Source organism: Sus scrofa, chromosome 3, assembly GCF_000003025.6.
Source record: "Sus scrofa isolate TJ Tabasco breed Duroc chromosome 3, Sscrofa11.1, whole genome shotgun sequence".
NCBI lineage: Eukaryota > Metazoa > Chordata > Mammalia > Artiodactyla > Suidae > Sus > Sus scrofa.
Window position 1 is genome coordinate 68,422,508 of NC_010445.4, and position 21,385 is coordinate 68,443,892.

Sequence of the window (21,385 nt, forward strand, 5' to 3'; positions counted from 1 at the left end):
CACAGCTACAACAAAGGTTCTGAAAGGTTGAAAATAAAAGGAAGGGCAAAGGTATAGAAGGCAAATGCAAGGCCCCCCCAGTTAAAAAAAAAAAGTACATGATTTTTAATTTTATTTTATTAAATTGTAGTTGATTTACAATATGTTAATTTCTGCTATACAGCAAAGTGATTCAGCCATATATATATACACATATACATATATATGCATATATATATACACACACACACATATATACATATATATACACACGCACATTCTTTTTCCATTATGGTGTATCATAGGATATGGAATTAGTTCCCAGTGCTATACAGTAGGACACTGTTGTTTATCCATCCTATATATACTAGTTTGCCTCTGCTAATACCGAACTCCCAATCCATCCATCCCCTACACCCCTCCCCTTTGGGAACCTATATCTGTGAGTCTATTTTTGTTTCATAGGTAAGTTCATTTGTGTCATATTTTAGATTCCAAAAAGAGCATGATTGCAATATCTGACATCACTGAATTTGGAACAAAAATCACTAAACAAGACTAAGAATAGGAGTTCCTGTAGTGGCTCAGTGGTTAACGAATCTGACTAGGAACCATGAGTTTGTGGGTTCCATCTCTGGCCTCACTCAGTGGGTTAAGGATCTGGTGTTGCTGTGAGCTGTGGTATAGGTCACAGACGCAGCTCAGATCCTGCATTGCTGTGGCTGTGGCATAGGTCGGCAGCTACAGCTCCAATTAGACCCCTAGCCTAGGAACCTCCTGGGTGGGTGCGGCCCTGGAAAGAGACAAAAAGACCAAAAAAAAAAAAATTTTAATTAGCACTTTTTTTTTTTTTTTTGTCTTTTTTTGTTGTTGTTGTTGCTATTTCTTGAGCCGCTCCCGCGGCATATGGAGGTTCCCAGGCTAGGGGTTGAATCGGAGCTGTAGCCACCGGCCTACACCAGAGGCACAGCAACGTGGGATCCGAGCCACATCTGCAACCTACACCACAGCTCATGGCAACGCCGGATCATTAACCCACTGAGCAAGGGCAGGGACCGAACCCGCAACCTCATGGTTCCTAGTCGGATTCGTTAACCACTGCGCCACGACGGGAACTCCCTAAAATTAGCACTTTAATGCTAGAGCACAAAGTAGAGAAAAGTTGAGAATTATCAAGAGGAGCATATGGAATATATTCAGTACAGAGAGCTTGTTGGAGGGGGAATCTATTGAAAATATATCAGTTTTGAATACCAGTATACCAAATAACATAGTATCAACATTTGTAAAATAAATATGGTTATATGTATAAAAGAAATTTGCATCTCTCTGAATGCTCATGGAATATTCACAAAAGTTGACCATATGTAAGCCACAAATAAACCCAAACCTTGAGGAATTCCAAAAAGTGCAAATAGTTCAGTCAACATTCCCTGAATATATTGCGAAAAAACTGAAGATAAATAGCAGAAACAGAAAACAAAAAGTCTCTACCACTTGGAAATTTTCAAGCTGTTAAAAAACTTTTGAGGGAGTTCCCATGTGGCGCAGTGGATTAAGGATGTAGCATTTCACTGCAGCAGTTGAGGTCACTACTGTGGCCCATGTTCAATCCCTGGCCCAGGAACTTCTGCTTGCTGCCAGTGTGGCCCAAAAAAAAAAAAATCCCAAAACAAAAAAACAAAATGCCTTTGAGTCAAAGAGGAAATTAAAGCAAAAACTACAGCAGTGTATCTAGAAAATAACAGTAATGAAACAGTACATATCAGAACCTATAGGATACAAAAAAAGCACAGCTAAGAGAAGAATTCATTGCTTTAAACTATATTAATCTCATTCTTTAAAAATATGTTAGGAAACAAGAAAAACAAAAATAAATGAAGCCGATTCAGGCCCACCAGGGGATGCAAAAAGAAAAAAGAAAAAAAGAAATGAAGCAAGCAACTCAAAACAAAAAGAAAAAACAAGCCTAAGAAAAACTGAAGGAAGGAACCAATAAAAACAAAATGTAATGAACATGAAAATGGAGAATGGTAGAACAAATGAATAAATCCAGTTTTGTTCTTTGGGTGAAAAATAGAAAATAGAACAACCATTAGTTAACTTAGTTTCAGGAAAAGGGCACTGGGAAGAAGGCACATATAAAATAAGAAGAAAGTAGGAGTTCCCATCATGGCACAGCGGAAACAAATCCGACTAGGAAACATGAGGTTGTGGGTTTGACCCCTGGTCTCCCTCAGTGGGTTGGTTAAGGATCCGGCATTGTCATGAGCTGTGGTGTAGGTCGCAGACACGGCTCAGCTCTGGCGTTGCTGTGGCTGTGGCATAGGCCGGTGGCTACAGCCCTGAGTAGACCCCTAGCCTGGGAACCTCCATATTGCTGTGGGTGTGGCCCTAGAAAAGACAAAAAAGAAAAAGAAAAGGTAACTATAGATACACTTGTGTGAAATGCATAATTCTCCATGAAAGTAACCAAAAGTAAATTCAGAAGAGATAGAAACTCTCCATTAACATATAAGGAATAGGGAAAGTTTTCCAAGAGCTACCCTCACCCAAAATAAAGAACTGGAACCAAATGATTTTACAGGTGAATAACATCAAACTTAATACATCATTATATTTAAACCATTTTATATACAGAAAGAAATCCTTCCAAATTATTTTTATGAATATAATTAATATAGATCCTAAAATCCAACAAATATTGTGCAAAAAGAAGAACTTACAGCAGTTCCTATTGTGGTCCAGTGGGTTAACAATCCAACTGCAGCATCTCGATTGCTGTGGAGCCTGGATTCGATTCCCAGCCTGGCACAGTGTGTTAAAGGATCTGGTGTTGCCACAGCTGTGGCATAGTTCATAACTGCAGCTCAGATTCAGTCTCTGGCCTGGGAACCTCCATATGCCATGAGCGCAGCCATTAAAAAAAAAAAACTTTACAGACCAGTCTTATTCAAAATCCCAAGTAAAGTATTAGCCATAGAACCCAGTTCATGTTTAAAACATCATCTAACAACCCAACAGTAAAAAAGCCACAACCCAATGGAAAAATTGGCAAAAGACCTGAATAGACATTTCTTCAAATAAGGTATATAGATGGCCAACAAGCACATGAAGAAATGCTCAACATTACTGATGATTAAAGAAATGCAAATCAAAAATACTATGAGGTACCACCTCACACCAGTCAGAATGGCCATCATTAATAAGTCTACAAATAACAAATGCTGGAGAGGGTGTGGAGAAAAGGGAACCCTCCTGCACTGTCGGTGGGAATGGAAATTGGTACAACCACTATGGGAAACAGTATGGAGGTACCTCAGAAAGCTGAATACAGAACTACCATATGACCCAACAATCCCACTCTTGGGCATATATCCAGACAAAAATTTCCTTAAAATAGACACATGCACCCATATGTTCATTGCAGCGCTATTCACAATAGCCAAGACATGGAACAATCTAAAAGTCCATCAACAGATGACTGGATTAAGAAGATGTGATAGATAGATAGATCACATCTTGATATATATAATATCAAAATTAATTATAGATGAATTACATATATCACATCTTAATATATATAATATTGGAATCATATATATATATATATATATATATATATAATGGAATACTACTCAGCCATAAAGAAGAACAAAGTAATGCCATTTTCAGCAACATGGATGGAACTAAAAACTCTCGTTTTAAGTGAAATAAGTCAGAAAGAGAAAGACAAATACCATATGATATCACATATCTGGAATCTAATATATGCCACAAATGAACCTTTCCACAGAAAAGAAAATCATGGACCTGGAGAACGGACTTGTTGTGGCAAAGGGAGAGGGAGTGGGATAGACTGGGAATTGGGGGTTAATAGATGCAAACTAATACCTTTGGAATGGATAAGCAATGAGATCCTGCTGTATAGCACTGGGAACTATGTCACTTATGATAGAGCATGATGGAGGATAATGTAAGAAAAAGAATGTATATGTGTATGTGTGACTGGGTCACCTTGCCATACAGTAGAAAATTGACAGAACATTGTAAACCAGCAGTAATGGAAAAAATAAAAATCATTTAAAATTAAAAGTCACCTACAGTAATGAAGAGATGGTACAGTATTGGGAAATCTATTAATATTGTTTACTGTGTTAATATATCTAAGAAAAAATAAGATCATGCTTATTTCCAAGATACTGAAAAATGTGCTTAATAAAATATATCCAATCTTAAAAAAAAAAAACTTAAAAAGTAGAAACGGTTGGCTATTTCCATAGTGTTTGTCTATGATAACTCAAAAATCAAATCTTGGAGTCCCTTCAGTGGCTCAGCAGTTAAAAATCCAACTAGGATCCATGAGGTTGCGGGTTTGATCCCTGGCCTCACTCAGTGGGTTAAGGATCCAGTGTTGCTGTGAGCTGTGGTGTAGGTTGCAGACACAGCTCAGCTCTGGCATTGCTGTGTCTGTGGCATAGGCCGGCAGCTGTAGTTCTGATTCGACCCCTAGCCTGGGATCCTCCATATGCCGCAGGTATAGCCCTAAAAAAAAAAAAAAAAAAAAAAAAAAAAAAAAAAAAAAAAAATCAGATCTTACTCAATGAAAAGACACTGAATATATTCCTTTGTAAAACAAATAAGTTTACTTTCATGACTATTATTTAACAGTATTCTGGAGATTTTCACTGTTTTAATTGCACACACACAAAAGAAATTAGAATATAAAAATAGGGAAAGAGGAGATAAAATTATTGTTATTTGCAGATCAATGATAATGTATCTAGGAGTTTCCGTTGTGGCGCAGTGGAAGCAAACCCGACTAGTATCCATGAGGATGCAGGTTCCATCCCTGGCCTCACTCAGTGGGTTAAGGATCCAGCATTGCCGTGAGCTGTGGTGAAGGTCGCAGACATGGCTCAGCTCTGGTGTTGCTATGGCTCTGGTGTAGGCTGGTTAACTGTAGCTTTTATTCAACCCATAGCCTGGGAACCTCCGTATGCCGCATGTGCACCCCTAAAAAGGAAAAAAAAAAAAAGATAATGTATCTAGAAAACCCAAAAGAATCAACCAGAAAATTATTTCAAACAACAAAGAAACATATGACATCAGGTACAAAAATTAATACAAATATTGATACCATTTATATTATCCCTGAATGACAAATTAAAAGTTAAAATGGTAGAAAAGATCTCACCACAATAACCAAAATGATTAAATAAATGCCTATGAATGAAAATAATAATAAATATGCAAGATTTATATTAATTAAAATTCTATTGAGAAACTTTGTTCTTGGGAAGACTCAGACCGGAAAGATGTCAGTTATTTATAAATTAATCTATAAACATAATGCAATTCCCAGTAAAATTTCTAACAGAGGAACTAGACATCCTGATAATAAAGTTAAAATTAGAATCAAAAAAACAAACAAACAAGAATAGCTAGAGACTCTTCCTGTCAAATACTAGATATTCAAACAGTGTGATACTGGAGTTTGAAGAAACAGAGCAATCGAATACAATTTAAAGTCCAGAAACAGACCCAAACACATGGGGGGATTTAGTGTATAATAAAGATGCTGTTTAACATTATTGGAAAAATTATTCAACAAACCGGATAGTCATGTGGGAGAAAATTAAGTTAGATTCATACAGCTTACATCAATATAAATTCCAGATGAATCAATGATTTAAATGTAAAAATTAAAACAATGTAAATATTAGAACAGACTATCAGCCTGGGTCCAATTAGGAGACAGAAACTACAGTGATTTAAACAAGGAAAATCTGTATAGAGTATTTTACCATAGTATAACGTATTAAACTATGATAATATAGCAACAAGGTATAAGAGAACTTTCTGTGGTACCAGAGGGCTGAGGGAGAGAGTTCCAATAAAGGGAAACTTAGGGAAGAGACCCCTTTCCCAAGGCTGGGGTTTAGACCCAGTTGGAGGACTTAGAGTTTCAGCTCAGTGGATGCAAATTTCGCTGATTCGCTCAAGCCAGAGCTGGTCCATAGCTACTGGGAAAGCAGGAAGCACCCCTCCAGGTGTAGGCACAGTGGCTGATGCACAAGCATGTAGAGACAATGGAGATTCTGATGTGGGTTGTAAATAGTGTCCATGTCTGAAAAGCAGCAGCACTGGGAGGACCACAGGAGGGAAACCTCTGAGGAAAGGGGCAGGAAAGCAAAGGGAAGCAGGCAGGAGGCCTCAGCCATGCCGTGAGGATGCTGAGGGTTGTTGTGTTTGTGAAGGTCTTCTCTACCAGAAGATACTACCCTTTTTTCCCCAACTATTTTCCTGGTTTAGTTTTTCCATTTCTCACTATTGAATCATTTAGATTCTTAAAAAGTTACGAAGACAGTACAGAGGACCCCTATATTTCCTAATTTATATTTTTTATCCCCCTGAAATTTACTATAAAGCATCCATTTACCATTTATTCCAGAATAATTTGTTTAATACAGCTGTGTTCCAGGTACTGTACGGCCCAAAGCCCTGCAAACAGGGCAATGAAGAAACAGATCAGGTGCCTCCTTTAATATATTATTATACTGAGCTTACATTCTGGTGAAATAGACACAATAATTGGTCAGCATATTTGGAAAGTGTCATTCTAGTGTGGCTCTTATCCCTTTGTATTCTGAGGCTATTTATCTTACTCATTTGTAAAGTTAGTAGAGAACAGGAATTATGTCTTGTTTTAGGTACCCAGTATATCATATGCACATGATAATAAATGTTTTTTAAGTGAATGGAGCTATGTCATTCACCTAGATACTATATTTTTTTTCACTTATTTTGTTAGTTGTAGAATAGAACCATTAAGCCAATACAAACCCCTTTTGTTTAATTAGCAATGTCCTAAGTACTTTTAGGGTTTGATAGTCATAAATATAATAATCACAGATAACACTGAGTACATACTGTGTGCCACGAATTAACTTATTTAATACTTACTCTTTAAGCTAAGTATTTCCATTGTCCCCAATTTCTAGTTGAAGAAATTTTGTCTTAAGGACTCATAGCCAATAAGAGGAAGAGTTAAGATTTGGAACTCAAGTCTGTTTGGATCTAAAGCCTGAACCAAAACCTAGTTCTTCTTTAAAATACCCACTACTATTTTTTTGTCTTTTGTTTTTTTAGGGCCACATCCATGGCTTATGGAAGTTCCCAGGCTAGGGGTTAAATCAGAGCTGTAGCTGCTGGCCTACCCCACAGCCACAGCAATGCCACATCTGAACTGCAGCTTGTAGCAACATCAGATCCTTTAACCCACTGGAGCGGGGCCAGGGACCATCCCCCATTTTCATGGATACTAGTCAGGTTCTTAACCCACTGAGCCACAGTGGGAACTCCCAGTGTAAGTTTTACTGTGATGACTTGTCATGTGGTTCTAAAACTTCCAAGAACACCGAACAAATGAACAATTCCAAATATTGGTATCAGTGTAAGAAAATAAATGACTTATGATTGGGTTTAAAAATCATTTGCAACCAGGTAATTCCAATTTTACCAAAATTGAGGGAAGACCACACTGAGTAGTAGATGATAGATCATTAAAAAAATTTTTGGTATATCTTTATATAATTTTTGTCCTATAACTGAGAATGAATATGACAGTTTGATTGACATCTCATATTCATGAGGAGAGGTTTCTCAGCACTATAATAATAAAAAAAATAGAAATAGGATTGCTACTGAATACCATTCAAGCAGTAATATATTTATTCACACATACATGAACTAATTGAAAAAAGAACCCAGCATGTTCATGCCATTAAGAGATGTATTTCTAATTAAAGATTATGCCTAACACCAATAATTTATCAGGCTCAGTAATATATATGTTGTTTTGATCAATTGCATATAAACAATAATTTTAATAATAATCAATCTAGATTATTCATTACAGCCTATGGTCATAGGAAATTTTTAAACCTTAGAACATGTAAATATTTTTGATGCAGAGAAGTGTGATAAGATGATCAATAAAAGATTGCCAACCTAGGAAGTTCCCATTGTGGCTCAGTGGTAACAAGCCTGACTAGTACCCATGAGGATGAGGGTTTGATCCCTGGCCTCACTCAGTGAGTGGGAGTGGGTTAAGGATCCAGCATTGCCGTGAGCTGTGGTGTAGGTGGTAGGTGGTGTCTTGGATCCTGTGTGGCTGTGGCTGGCATAGGCCAGCAGCTGTAGCCTGAGAACTTCCATATGCCACAGGTGCGACCCTAAAAAAAGCAAAAAAAAAAGATTGCCAACCAAAAAATTGTTACATTATGATTTAACTCTGTGAGAAAAGTGAAATGGAAATATGAGTTTAAGGATAAAAATGAATAATATTTATTTCCATCTGTTAAAAAAGAAAAAGAGCTTGTTCATGTACTTTTTAAATTGAATAATGGTGAGTATCAAATCTCTATGATATTCAGATCCTATTGGATTATGTTTTGAAGACTGGTGTAATAGTTTTGCTTTTAAATATTAATATTTAAAATATGCTGAAAGTGATAAACAGCAAGTTCCTACTGTATGGCACAGGGAACTATATCCAGTCTTCTGGGATAGGCCATAATGGAGAATAATATTTTAAAAAGAGTGTATGTATATGTACACACACAAATATGACTGAGTCACTTTGCTGTACAGCAGATGTTGGCATAATATTGTAAATCAACTATAATTTTTAAAAAGGAAAAATATGCTGAAAGTTTTTTCAAATCTAGATATCAACTTAAAATGTCTAAAGGAGTTTATCATTTTTCCTATTTTTAGGGGATACATGAAAAGAAATGCTCAGAGTCTACCGGTCTATATACCTGTGGCCTCATTTGTTCTTATTTCTTTCTTGAGTAGGCTTATTATCTTCCTATCTAGATTACAAGTTCTCTTTTTTTAAGAACCACATCCCACTTAAATTTTTCCCAGAGATTCATGGAGAAGAGCATGTAAGCAATGTAACATGTTCATGAAGTTTATGTGCATTTTGAAAAAACTGCTCAATTCTGCTCTTTGATCAGGAAAATTTCCTCATCCCAAATATAATTCTTTCCCACCCCACTTGCTATTGTTTCTTGGAATTCCTTCAAATAATGTCACAATTTTCTTTTTTATTGGCTGCACCTGCCCATGTCAAAGTTCCCAGGCCAGGGATGGAACCCACACCATAGCAGTGATCTAAACCACTGCAGTGACATCAGATCCTTAACCCACTTTGCCACAAGAGAACTCCTTAATAGGGTCACAAGTTTTAATTCCACGTTCATTCAAAATGTATTTATTTTTAAGAGTAGTAACATTGATCTAGAGTCAGATTAGATTAGTTTACTTCCTAAGAACAAGACTTTCTGAAGGAGAGTGAGAGGAGTCAGGAGGTTTACATGTTGACTCCTTGACCTGACTTCAGACTAAGCCAAGCATCTCTTTACTGAAGTTATCCCAAGGAGCAGATTACGTAGGACCTTATCAGTTCCAAAATGATCAACCACATCCAAATCCTCTTTTCTGGTAAAATATCACACTTTTTTTTATAGTCACACTTGCAGCAGCATATGGAGGCTCCATATGGGCCAGAAGTCGAATCAGAGCTGCAATTGAGGCCTGCAGCAAAGTCACAGCAACACCAGATACAAGGCGCATCTGCGACCTACGCCACAGCTCACCGAAACACCAGATCCTTAACCCACTGAGCGAGGCCAGGGATTGAACCCTCATCCTCACAGAGGCAACATTGGGTCCTTAACCCTCTGAGCCAAAAAGGGAACTCTAAAACATCACTCTTGAATAGAGAAGTTCCCAGTGCCTAGATTGACTGAGAAATGGAGATAATATTTAAGAGTGGTGGTCTCCAATTTGCAGACCACCCCAAAGTAAAACTAAGCAGTCACAACTGAACCTGCTTTGGGGTGAGTGAATGAGTTAAAACACTTCCTTCCTGTTTGTAGTAACTCCACATCATCAAAGCCCTTTGGCTGCAGATTTTCCTTCCTCTGGTCTGGGGAAGATTTTCGTGCAGTGCCTACAACATAATAGGCATTCCATAGATGTTGGTCAAATAGATTTTCAGGAAGGGAAAAGTACTCCTGAGGAGTAATTGATAAGAAAATTAGATTGCCAATTCGGAGTTCCCGTCGTGGCACAGTGGTTAACGAATCCAACTAGGAACCATGAGGTTGCGGGTTCAATCCCTGCCCTTGCTCAGTGGGTTAACAATCCGGCGTTGCCATGAGCTGTGGTGTAGGTCGCAGACACGGCTCAGATCCTGAGTTGCTGTGGCTGTGGTGTGGGCCGGTGGCTACAGCTCCAATTAGACCCCTAGCCTGAGAACCTCCATATGCCTTGGGAGCGGCCCAAGAAATGGCAAAAAGGACAAAAAAAAAGAAAAAAAAGAAGATTAGATTGCCAATTAATCTGAAATCTGGGTCACTAAACACTTGCATCTTTGATTCATTCTTCTCTGCAGCAGGTGAAAGGGAACTTTGCTAGGCTGCAGGCCTGTATCTCGGAACTCCGCATATTACAAAGAGAAGGTTGTTTCAGACCACAAGGCACTTCTCTGCAGCTGGCGGTAGAGGATGGGATCCAGCAGTTCAAACAGTACAGCAGGCACGTGACCACAGGTGCAGCTTTGACCTACACTTCCCTGGAGGTAAGAGACGCTGGCCTTGGGACTCTAAGCCATCTTAGCATTTCAGTGCATCTAGATCCTTCATTATTTGTCATCTTTATATTGTTCTCTGCTTGGTTCACATTGAAGATCATGACTAGTTACTCTACAGGGTGCATGAATGACTGAGTTAAAATACATTCAGCCTCTGGTAGTTCCCACGGTGGCTTAGCAGATTAAGGACCTGATGTTTTCTCTGTTAGGATGCGAGTTCAATTCCTGGCCTGGTTCAGTGGGTTAAGGATCCGGCATTGCCATAAACTGTGGTGTATATCACAGATGCAGCCTAGATACAGTGTTACTATGACTGTGGCTATTCAACCCCTAGCCCAGGAACCATATGCCATATAGTGTGGCTACAAAAAGAAAAACAAAAAAAAATTCTGCCTCTGGTAACATCAGGCATCAAACAAATCAGTTTAAAAAATAATTATTCTTTCATCTGCATCCTTATTCATTAATTTAAATTTAAAATGTCTAGGTACAAAAGAGAATTGTATGTATTTAATACTTGCCATCCAGAATTTCAAGTGCAACCTGGATTCAGGTTGAACAAGGAGACAAATCTACATGGAAGTACTCCTGTAAAAAAAGAGCATGTAGGCTCTCCACTATTTAGTACATACTTAGTCAGTGGAATTTAAGGATTCTTTTTCTTTTGTTTCCTCATGAAATCAAAGCACTTTAAGCAAGAGAGATACTGCCCGTGATTCAAGCAATCTTAAAAAACTAAAACCGGAGTTCCCGTCGTGGCGCAGTGGTTAACAAATCCGACTAGGAACCATGAGGTTGCGGGTTTGGTCCCTGCCCCTGCTCAGTGGGTTAACGATCCGGCGTTGCCGTGAGCTGTGGTGTAGGTTGCAGACTCGGCTCGGATCCCCCGTTGCTGTGGCTCTGGCATAGGCCGGGGGCTCCAGCTCCGATTCGACCCCTAGCCTGGGAACCTCCATATGCTGCAGGAGTGGCCCAAGAAATAGCAAAAAAAAAAAAAAAAAAAAACTAAAACCCAGGGATGGCTTCTCCCTGGCCCCTTTGTGGGGTAGACTCAGCCTATTTGGAAGGGTCCTGTGATAATCTGTCTCAGCAGACCTCTCCCACCAGAATCTGCCAAATGTAATTGGATTTGCAAGTCACTCGTAAATCCTCTTCTTTGCCCTAAAGACCATGGCCACTACCAGAGATTTCTGTGGTGTTTATCCTCCAGATCTCATCTGTTACATTCTTCGTCTACACAAGGGCAAATAGACACATTGATTCCTTGGTTTATTTCCAGATTACTGTTCTGACTTCACAGCCTGGAAAAGAGGTGGTCAAACAATTAGAGGAAGGATTGAAAGATACAGACCTAGTCAGGGTCAGGAGGCTCCAGGTGGTTGAGATCACAAAGGGAGTCCTAGACTGTGTGGACTCAGCATCCCCTGTAGAAGAGCCCAGCAACGAAGGTAAGGATTAAAGGAAAAGGTTAAAAGAATGGTAAAAATTTTAAGGAGTAGTCTTTTCCAGTCAGGAACATCATTTCCCATGGTCTTTTTAAGTTCTTAAATGAAATGAAGCCAACAGACTTCACTGTGGTTCAGACAGGTATTTCTAGGTATTAGAGTTGAATTTTTCAAATTGCATTTTTTTTTTTTTTTTGGTCTTTTCTAGGGCCACACCTGTGGCATATGGAGGTTCCCAGGCTAGTCTAATCAGAGCTGTAGCCGCCGGCCTACACCACAGCCGCAGCAATGCCAGATCCGAGCCGCGTGTGTGACTTACACCACAGCTCACGTCAACGTCAGATCCTTAACCCACTGAGCGAGGCCAGGGATCGAACCCGCAACCTCATGGTTCCTAGTCAGATTCATTAACCACTGAGCCACGAGGGAAACTCAAATTGCATTTTAAATTTCAGAGATGATATATGTAAATGTAAAACCGGAAATATTAGAAGTATAAAAAGTAGGAGTTCCCTGGTGGCCCTAGTGGTTAAAGATTCAGCATTATTACTGCTGTAGCTTGGGTTCGAACCCTGGTTTGGGAACTTCTGTATGCCACAGCCGGAAAAAAAAAAAAAAGGAAAAATTCCTCCTTCCTCTAATCACTTTTAAGAGATGGGGGTGTCCCTCTTAATGTCCCACTAGATAGGGATTCCCGCTTTGGTGCAGCAGGTTAAGAAACCAGCATTGTCTCTGAAGCAGTGTGGGTTCATTCTGGGCTTCCATATGCCATGGGTATGGCCAAAAAAGAAAAAAAAAGCTCCATTTGGTAGATAGGTAGAAAGAAATACTTTACATTTTAATGAGATCATGACATACACAATATTCTATAATCCACTAGATACATAATTTTTTTTACTTTATAGCTGGATCATGGTTTATTTGTTTAATTGCTTACTAATGCATAATTTGGCTTATTACATTTTGCTGTTATAACCAGTGTTGTATGAAGAGACTTAAATGCAGAGCTGGCTTCATAGGCCTATGACTAGTGTGGTTACACAGGGCCCTGCATTCAGAAAGGCCTTATGCTTAGGATTTAATGCTTTTTCGTTACTGTCCTGAAATTCTTAATAATTTTGTCTTTGAATTTGTGTTTTGTAAATGAAGGTTGATAGAACAATGGAGCATTGCCAGTGGATTACAAGTCTTGGTTCATATGTTCCCTGCCTCCCATGTCCTTCCCACCTCCCCAGAATAGGGTCTCAGTCACCAGCTTCCCAGCCCTGAGGTCCCTAGAAAGCCTACCCCCATACAGTGACCACGAGTGCCTAGGTCCCTGCCAATATATTCTCCATAAGTCACCAATAATCCTACACTTCCTAGAAGAACAAATATTCAAATTGAGTCTTAAAAGACAAATGGGAATTAACCAAACAGAGAAAGAGGAAAAGGGACTCAAAAAGGAAACCCAGGGGCAGGAGAAAGCAAGATAAATCAGTTTTCAGAGATGAGCCATGGTTCCTTATGACAGGAGCCTATCAGGCAGAGACAGGAGTGAAGCTAGAAAGGTAGGCAAGAGTTAGATGAAGAAAAGCCAGAATGGAAGTTCCCCTTGTGGTTTAGTGGTAACAAGCCCAACGAGTATCCAAGAGGACGCGGGTTCAATCCCTGGCCTCAATCAGTAGGTTAAAAATCCAGCCATGAGCTGTGATGCAGGTGGCAAACGTGGCTGGGATCCCGAGCTGCTGTGGCTGTGGTGTAGGCCGGCAGCTGTAGCTCTAATTTGACCCCTACCCTCGGAACTTCCATGTGCCTTGAATGCGGCCCTAAAAGGTAAAAAAGAGAGAGAGAGAGAAAAGAAAGAAAGGAAAGAAGTAAGGAAGAGAAAGAAAGAGCCAAAAACGCCCTAAATCCATTTTAAGACATTTGGATTTCATGCTAAAGCAATGGAAACTTAGGTAAATATTTTCATTAGGAAGTCAAGTAGAGATTCTCAAATTATGGCTTTTTAAAAGGGTTTTAACTGGTAGGGGAAAAAAGGATTTTAACTGGTTTTAATTAATCCAACACTCGAGTTGCAGTTCATCCTCTGGCAGTTCTCCCTGGCTGTATTGGCTTATCCTACATCAGCGCATGTGGAGGCGCCCACTCTTCTGATACCATCGTATCCCTTCCTCTTTCAAAATAGATAACCTCACTCTTCCCTTCACCCACTAGGCCAGGGGGTTGGCAACTAAGCATGTGTTTCCCATCGAAATGTGACACACGTGGATCCTTCCAGCATCATGGGCCGCTTGTGCCGTTCTGGCTGGGGAGGGAGGGAAACCAGCCTTGCTATGTGGTGGACGAGCTCTCCCTACTACGCACTCTCTGCTTTTCTCAAGCCTGTCTCCTCACTGACTGTCCTTTCTATCTCCATCCCTCTTCTTTCCTCTGAATTCCTTCCCTTATCCTCTTCCAGCCCAATCCTTTAAGGCCTAATTCAGGTTTGTGGCTCCCGTACTGATTATCTCTCCTTGGAAAAACCACATACCTGGTGGTCTGCACCACACAATTTAGTGCTTAATTATGTACCATATAGAATTGTTTACCATTGCTTTATTGTGTGATAATTTTGTCTTCTCACTTAAACTATAAACTACTTGATATCTCTTCTCTCAGCATTAAATGTTAAGCATTAAGCCTTCGGATTATAAATTTGTCTTACTCATTTCTGTGTCCCACTGTTGTAGCAGGTTATCAGTAGCTGTTTGTTGAATGAGTTGATGAGAGTGATACCTGTGGAGTTTGTCCTTGGTCTGCCCGGCATCCCCTGCATCCTCTTTCTCAGTAACACCTCGACTTTCCTGGTCACAGGTGAGGCAATCCTAGTTCTCCAGGCCACCAATCAGAGTCCTGTCCCATGGGTTCTCAAACTGAATCTGTGAGAGAAAGACTCTTTTTATTTCTCTTTGGCCATGGACAGATCAGCCATGGACTATACATCCTTTTTTCCCTTCAGTGCCTGTACACAGAAAGTACTGTATCTCTAATGGCACGGAGCTCAGTACTCTCAGGGTACCTGATGCCTTCATTTAGAATGGTTAGAGGCAAGTGTTGTATAGAGGAGCTTTTAAATGCAGGAAGGCAGCTTTCTACCTTGTGCCACTGATAATGATTCTTCTAATAACTTCCTATTTGCTTATAAGTAATACATCATCACATAAATTGCTTGTAATTCCTCCTTGTGAGTTAAGTGTATGTACAATTCAAAACTGAAATCTTCCCAGTTTGCCTGTACTTTCCTCATAGTTAATTCCTTTTTTCCATTAATGTTCTGCTTTATCTGATTCCTTATCAAGCGATTAGTGACAGCAACTACTCTTATTCTCAGAAGGATGAGGGTTCCAGAGTTAGGTTGCCTGAGTTTAAACCCCAGTTCTATTACCTACTAACTGTGTAGTTTTGGAGAGGATACTTAGCCTGCGTAAGCCTTGGTTATTAATTCCTGCCCCATCCAATAGTTACAGGGATTAAATGAGATCATGTATGGTAATTACTTAGTATATAATGTTTAGTGAAAGTTAGCTATTCTTTTTTTTTTTGGCTTTTAACTCAATGAATTTTATTATATTTATAGTTGCACAATGATCATCACACCCCAATTTTACAGCATTTCTATCCCAAACAACTCCCAGCCCATCCCTCCCCCCCCAAACCTGTCTCCTTTGGAAACCATAAGTTTTTCAAACTCTGTGAGTCAGTATCTGTTCTGCAAATAAGTTCAATGTATCCTTTTCTTAGATTGCACATATCAGTCATAGCACATTATGTTTGTGTCTCACAGTATGACTAACTTCACTAACCCATGTTGCTGCAAATGCCATTATTTCATTCTTTTTTATGACTGAATAATATCCCATTGTGTATATATACCACATCTTCTTTATCCATTCCTCTGTCGATGGTTGCTTCCATGTCTTGGCTATTGTATATAGTGCTGCAATGAGCATTGAGGTACATGTATCTTTTCAAGTCATGGTTTTCTCCAGATAGATGCCCAAGAGTGAGAATGCTGGATCATATGGTAATTCTATTTTTAGTTTTTTTGAGGAATCTCCATACTCTTTTCCATAGTGGGTGCACCAGTTTACATTCCCAACAGCAGGGTAAGAGGGTTCCCTTTTCTCCACACCCTCTTCAGCATTTATTGTTTGTAGACTTTTTGATGATGGCCATTCTGGCTGGTGTAAGGTGGTACCTCATAGTAGTTTGATTTGCATTTCTCTAATAATTTGTTATGTTGAACATCTTTTCACGTGGTTTTTTTTGTTGTTGTTTTTTTTTTTTTTTTTTTTTTTTTTTTTTTTTGGCCATGTGAATATCTTCTTTGGAGAATTGTCTGTTTAGATCTTCCCATTTTTTGATGAGGTTGTTTGGGTTTTTTTGGTATTGAGCTGCAGGAGGTGTTTATAAAATTTGGAGATTAATCCCTTGTCAGATGATTCATTTGCAAATATTTTCTCCCATTCTGTGGGTTGTCTCTTCATTTTGTTTATGGTTTCCTTTGCTGTGCAAAAACTTTTAAGTTTAATTAGGTCCAATTTGTTTATTTTTGTTTTTATCATCATTACTCTAGGAGGTGGATCTGAGAAGAGAGTGCTGTGGTTTATGTCAGAGAGTGTTCAGCCTATGTTTTCCTCTAAAAGTTTTATGGTGTCCAGTCTTATATTTAGGTCTTTAATCCATTTTGAGTTTATTTTTGTGTATGGTGATAAGAAATATTCTAATTTCATTCTTTTACATATAGCTGTCCAGTTTTCCCAGCAGCACTTATTGAAGTGACTGTCTTTTCTCCATTGTATATCCCTGCCTCCTTTGTCAGAGATTAGGTTGACTGTACATGCATGGGTTTAATTCTGGGCTTTCTATCCAGTTCCACTGATCTATATTTCTGTCTTTGTGCCAGTACCATACTGTTTTGATAAGTGTAGCTTTGTAGTATAGTCTGAACTCAGGGACCCTGATTCCTCCAGCTCCATTTTTCTTTTTCAGCATGGCTTTGGCTCTTCTGGGTCTTTTGTGCTTCCAAACAAACTTTAAAATGTTTTGTTCTAGTTCTGTGAAAAATAGCCATTCTTGTTATTTTTGAAAATTTATGTATATGGATGGTTTATTATGTCTAAGGTTTGAATTTAATGGCTAGGCCCCGAGTAGACTGTAAGTTACCTGAAGATAAGACTGGGTCTTACATATCTTTGTATCGCTCACATATTTTATTCTGCCTGACACATAGTAGATTCCCAATAAATGTTTCTTGAATAAATAAAATGAATGATTGGGAAACAAAAACAAATGAATTGTGAGAGGTGGTGTTCATACTCTCTGACATCAATTCGTATAGTTAGGGACACATCCCAAACACCTGTAGCTTCCCTTTATAGCCCATTCAAACCCTTTTATTTATTTATTTATTGTCCATGCCCATGGCATGTGGAAGATCTGGGGCCAGGGATCAAACCTGAGTCACAGCAGCAAACCAAGCCACTGCAGTGACATCTCTGGAACTTTAACCCACGTACCATTAGAGAACTCCTCAAACACTTCTTGAATCTGTATATAATTTCTTAACCTATGGTAACCATGATCATAAGTTAAATACAAATTGTCTACACTATACTTTTCAAGGAGAGAAACAGGTTACAAGGAAATGATATAACAGATCAATTTTAAAAGGAACTATAAGGCATTCCCGGGTGACTCAGTGGGTTAAAGATCCAACATTGTCACTGCCGTGGCTTGGGTTTGATCCCTGGTCTGGGGACTTATGTATACCTCGTGTGCAACCTAAACAAGTTAATTAATTAATTAAAAGGACTATAAGATTATATCCTTCAAACATTCTAAATTCTACCTTCTTTAGTACAGCCCTACACAATGAGAACTAATCATTACAAAGATAACTTAGAGACTGCAAGGACCAGAATTGCTGAAAAAACGTTAACTTAGAAATTAAAGGGAGGAGTTCCTGTTGTGGCTTGGTGGGTTAAGGACCTGATGTTTTCTTTGTGAGGTTGCAGTTTTGATCCCAGGCCTTGCTCCATAAGTTAAGGATCTGGCATTGCCACAAGCTGCGAGTAGGTTGCAAATGGGCTCAGATCTGGTGTTGCTGTGGCTGTGGCATAGGCCACAGCTCCACATTAGCCCCTGGCCTAGGAATTTCCATATGCTGCATGTGTGGCCATAGAAAGAAAGAAAAGAAAGAAAGAAAAGAAGGTAGGAAGGGAGGAAAAATAAGAAAGGAAGGAAGGAAAAGTAAGAGATGAGGAAGGAAGGGAGAAAGAAAGAAAGAGAGAGAGGGAGGGAGGAAGGAAGGAAGGAGGGAGGGAAGGAAGGAAGGGAGGGAGGGAGGGAAAGGAAAGGAGAGCAGCCAAGATGATAGAGTAGAAAGACTCTCAGCTCACCTCCTTTTGCAAGCACACCAAAATCACAACTAACTATGTGCAGAATAACCGTCAATGAAAAAGATTAGAACCTACCTTCTACAACTAAAGACAAAAAGGAAGAACCACAATGAGATGGGTAAGAGGGGCAGACTAGCAATATAATCAAGTCCTATACCCCTGTCCTAGCAACTTACAAACTGTGGAATAATTACATTGCAGAGGTTCTCCCACACGAGCCCGACATCAGTCTCCCCAGCCTGGAGGTCCTGCACCAGAAAGACGAGCCCCAGAGCATTTGGCTTTGAAGGTCATCAGGCCTTAAGTTTGGGAATCACAAAGGACTAGGGGAAATAGAGACTTCATTCCTAAAGGGTGCACACAAAATCTCACATGCACCAGGACCCAGGGCAAAAGCAGTAATTTGATAGGAGACTGAGCCACACCCACCTACTGGACTTGGAAAATCTCCTGGAGAAGAGGGGATGGCTGCGGCTCACCTTGGAGACATAGGCACTGGTGGTAGCCATATTTGAGAGATGTTTACTGTGTGAACACTGGTACAGGCAGGTACTATATAGAATCTTCCATCTGGCTCATTAGTGCCAAGACCTGGCCCTACCCAAAGCCTATAGGCAGCAGTGTTGGGATGCCTTGGACCAAACAACTAATTGGATGGGGACACAGCCCCAGTCATCAGGAGGCGGGCTGTCTAAAGACTTCCGGATAACACAGCTGCCTATAGGTACACCTCTAGACACAGCCCTGCCCACTAGAGGGCCAAGACCCAGCTCTACCCACCCGTGGGTAGGCAACAGCTCTGCCCTCTAGGAAGATTGTACTACCCTCTAGACCAGCCTCACTCACTAGAGGGCAGACACTGGACACAAGAAAGCCACAATCCTGCAGCCTGAAGAACCAGCCCACCCACAGCAGGCCAGACTCTACCCTGAGTCCAGCTGAGCTCTGGCCCTACCCACTAGCAGGCCAACACAAGCTTCAGGACATGCCAGACCCCATATCCAACTGGGTGAGGAACCACTCTCCCCAACCTCCATCAGCAGTTTGATACTAGCTCTGGGATCCCTGGACCCTGCAGGGCCTGGCTCTACCAACCAGTAGTCTGGAACTAACCCCAGGACCTGGCTTCACCCACCACTGGGCAGGTAACAACCCTGGAGTCATCTGCACCCTGAGTCTCCCCATCAGTAAGCACTAGCCTCAGGGCCCCCTGAGATTCTACAGTCAGCACTTCGTGACCAGGCCCCACTAACCAGTTGGGCCACCAAGCCTAACAAACCACTGACATAGTCAGCCCACCATAACAGAAGAACCCACATCGCCCTCATAGGGGGAATCCCTGGAGCATATAGCTTGGGTGATGAGAGGAGTGTGGGCTGTGGGCATGCACAGGACACCTCCTACAGAAAGCCACTTCTCCAAGGTCAAGAAAAGTAACCAACCTACCACATTCATAAAAATACAAATAGCAACCTAGACAAATTGAGGCAACAGAAGAGTGTGTTCCAAAGGAACAAGATAAAACCCCAGAAGAACTGAGTGAAGAGGAGATAGACAATCTACATGAGAAAGAGTTCAGAGCAATGATTGTAAAGATGATCAAAGAACTCAGGAGAAGAGTGGATGTACAGAGCGAGAAGTTAGGAGTTTTTAACACAGCTAGAAAATATAAAGAACACCCAGAGATGAAGAATACAATAACTGAAAAGAAAAATACACTGGAAGGAATCAATGGTAGACTAAGTGATACAGAGGAATGAGGAATACAGGGTATTGAAATCACTACTGCTGAAAAGAAAAAAAAGAATGAAAAGAAATGAGGAGATGGAGTTCCTGTTGTGGTGCCACAGAAACAAATCCAACTAGGAACCATGAGGTTGTGGGTTTGATCCCTGGCCTCACTCAGTGGGTTAAGGATACAGTGTTGCCATGAGCTGTGGTGCTGGTCGCAGATGCAGCTCAGAACTGGCATTGCTGTGGCTCTGGCCTAGGCCAGCAGCTGTAGCTCCAATTAGACCCCTTGACTGGGAACCTAGGGCGGGTATGGCCCTAAAAAGCAAAACAAAACAAAAAAAAGAAAGAAATGAGAATCAACAGATGATTGGATAAGGAAAATGTGGTATATATATACAATGAAATACTACTAAGCCATAAAAAAGAATGAAATAATGTCATTTGCAACAACATGCATGGAACTAGAGACTCTCATACTGAGTGAAGCAAGTCAGAAAGAGAAAGACAAATACTGTATGATATCACTTATATTTGGAATCTAATATACAGCACAAGTGAACCCTTCCACAGAAAAGAAAATCATGGACTTGGAGAATAGACTTGTGGTTGTCAAGGGGGAGGGGGAGGGAGTGGAATGGATTGGGAGCTTGGGGTTAACAGATGCAGACTATTGCCTGTGGACTGGATAAGCAATGAGATCCTGCTGTGTAGCACGGGGAAATATGTCTAGTCACTTATGATGGAGCATGGTAATGTGAGAAAAAGAATGTATGTATGTATGTGTAACTGGGTCACCATGCTGTACAGTAGGGAAAAAAATAATGTATTGGGGAAATTTTTTAAAATTTTAAAAATAAAAAATAAAATAAACTACAAAAAAAAGAAAGAAATGAGAGTTTAAGAGACATCTGGGACAACATCAAGCACACTAATATTTGCATTACAGGGGTCCCAGAAGGAAGAGAGAGAGAGAATGGAACCAAGAACATATTTGAAAAGATAATAGCTGAGAACTTCCCTAATCTGGGAAAGGAAACAGTCAACCAAGTCATGGAAGCACAGAGTCTAATATAGGATTAACCCAAAGAGGAACACACCAAGACACATTGCAACTGACAAAAATTAAAAGACAAAAA

At 40.0% G+C, this 21,385-nt stretch overlaps 1 protein-coding gene across 2 annotated transcripts in view; it reads left to right on the plus strand.

Moving 5' to 3' along the window:
* The window catches only part of M1AP (meiosis 1 associated protein), an 82,699-nt gene that overhangs the window by 10,540 nt on the left and 50,774 nt on the right, over positions 1-21,385 (plus strand). For both annotated transcript variants that reach the window (XM_003125014.5, XM_005662438.2), the window contains exons 3-4: positions 10,448-10,633; positions 11,925-12,093. In XM_003125014.5, coding sequence (XP_003125062.3) covers positions 10,448-10,633; positions 11,925-12,093 — 355 coding nt within the window. The remainder of the gene's footprint in view (positions 1-10,447; positions 10,634-11,924; positions 12,094-21,385) is intronic.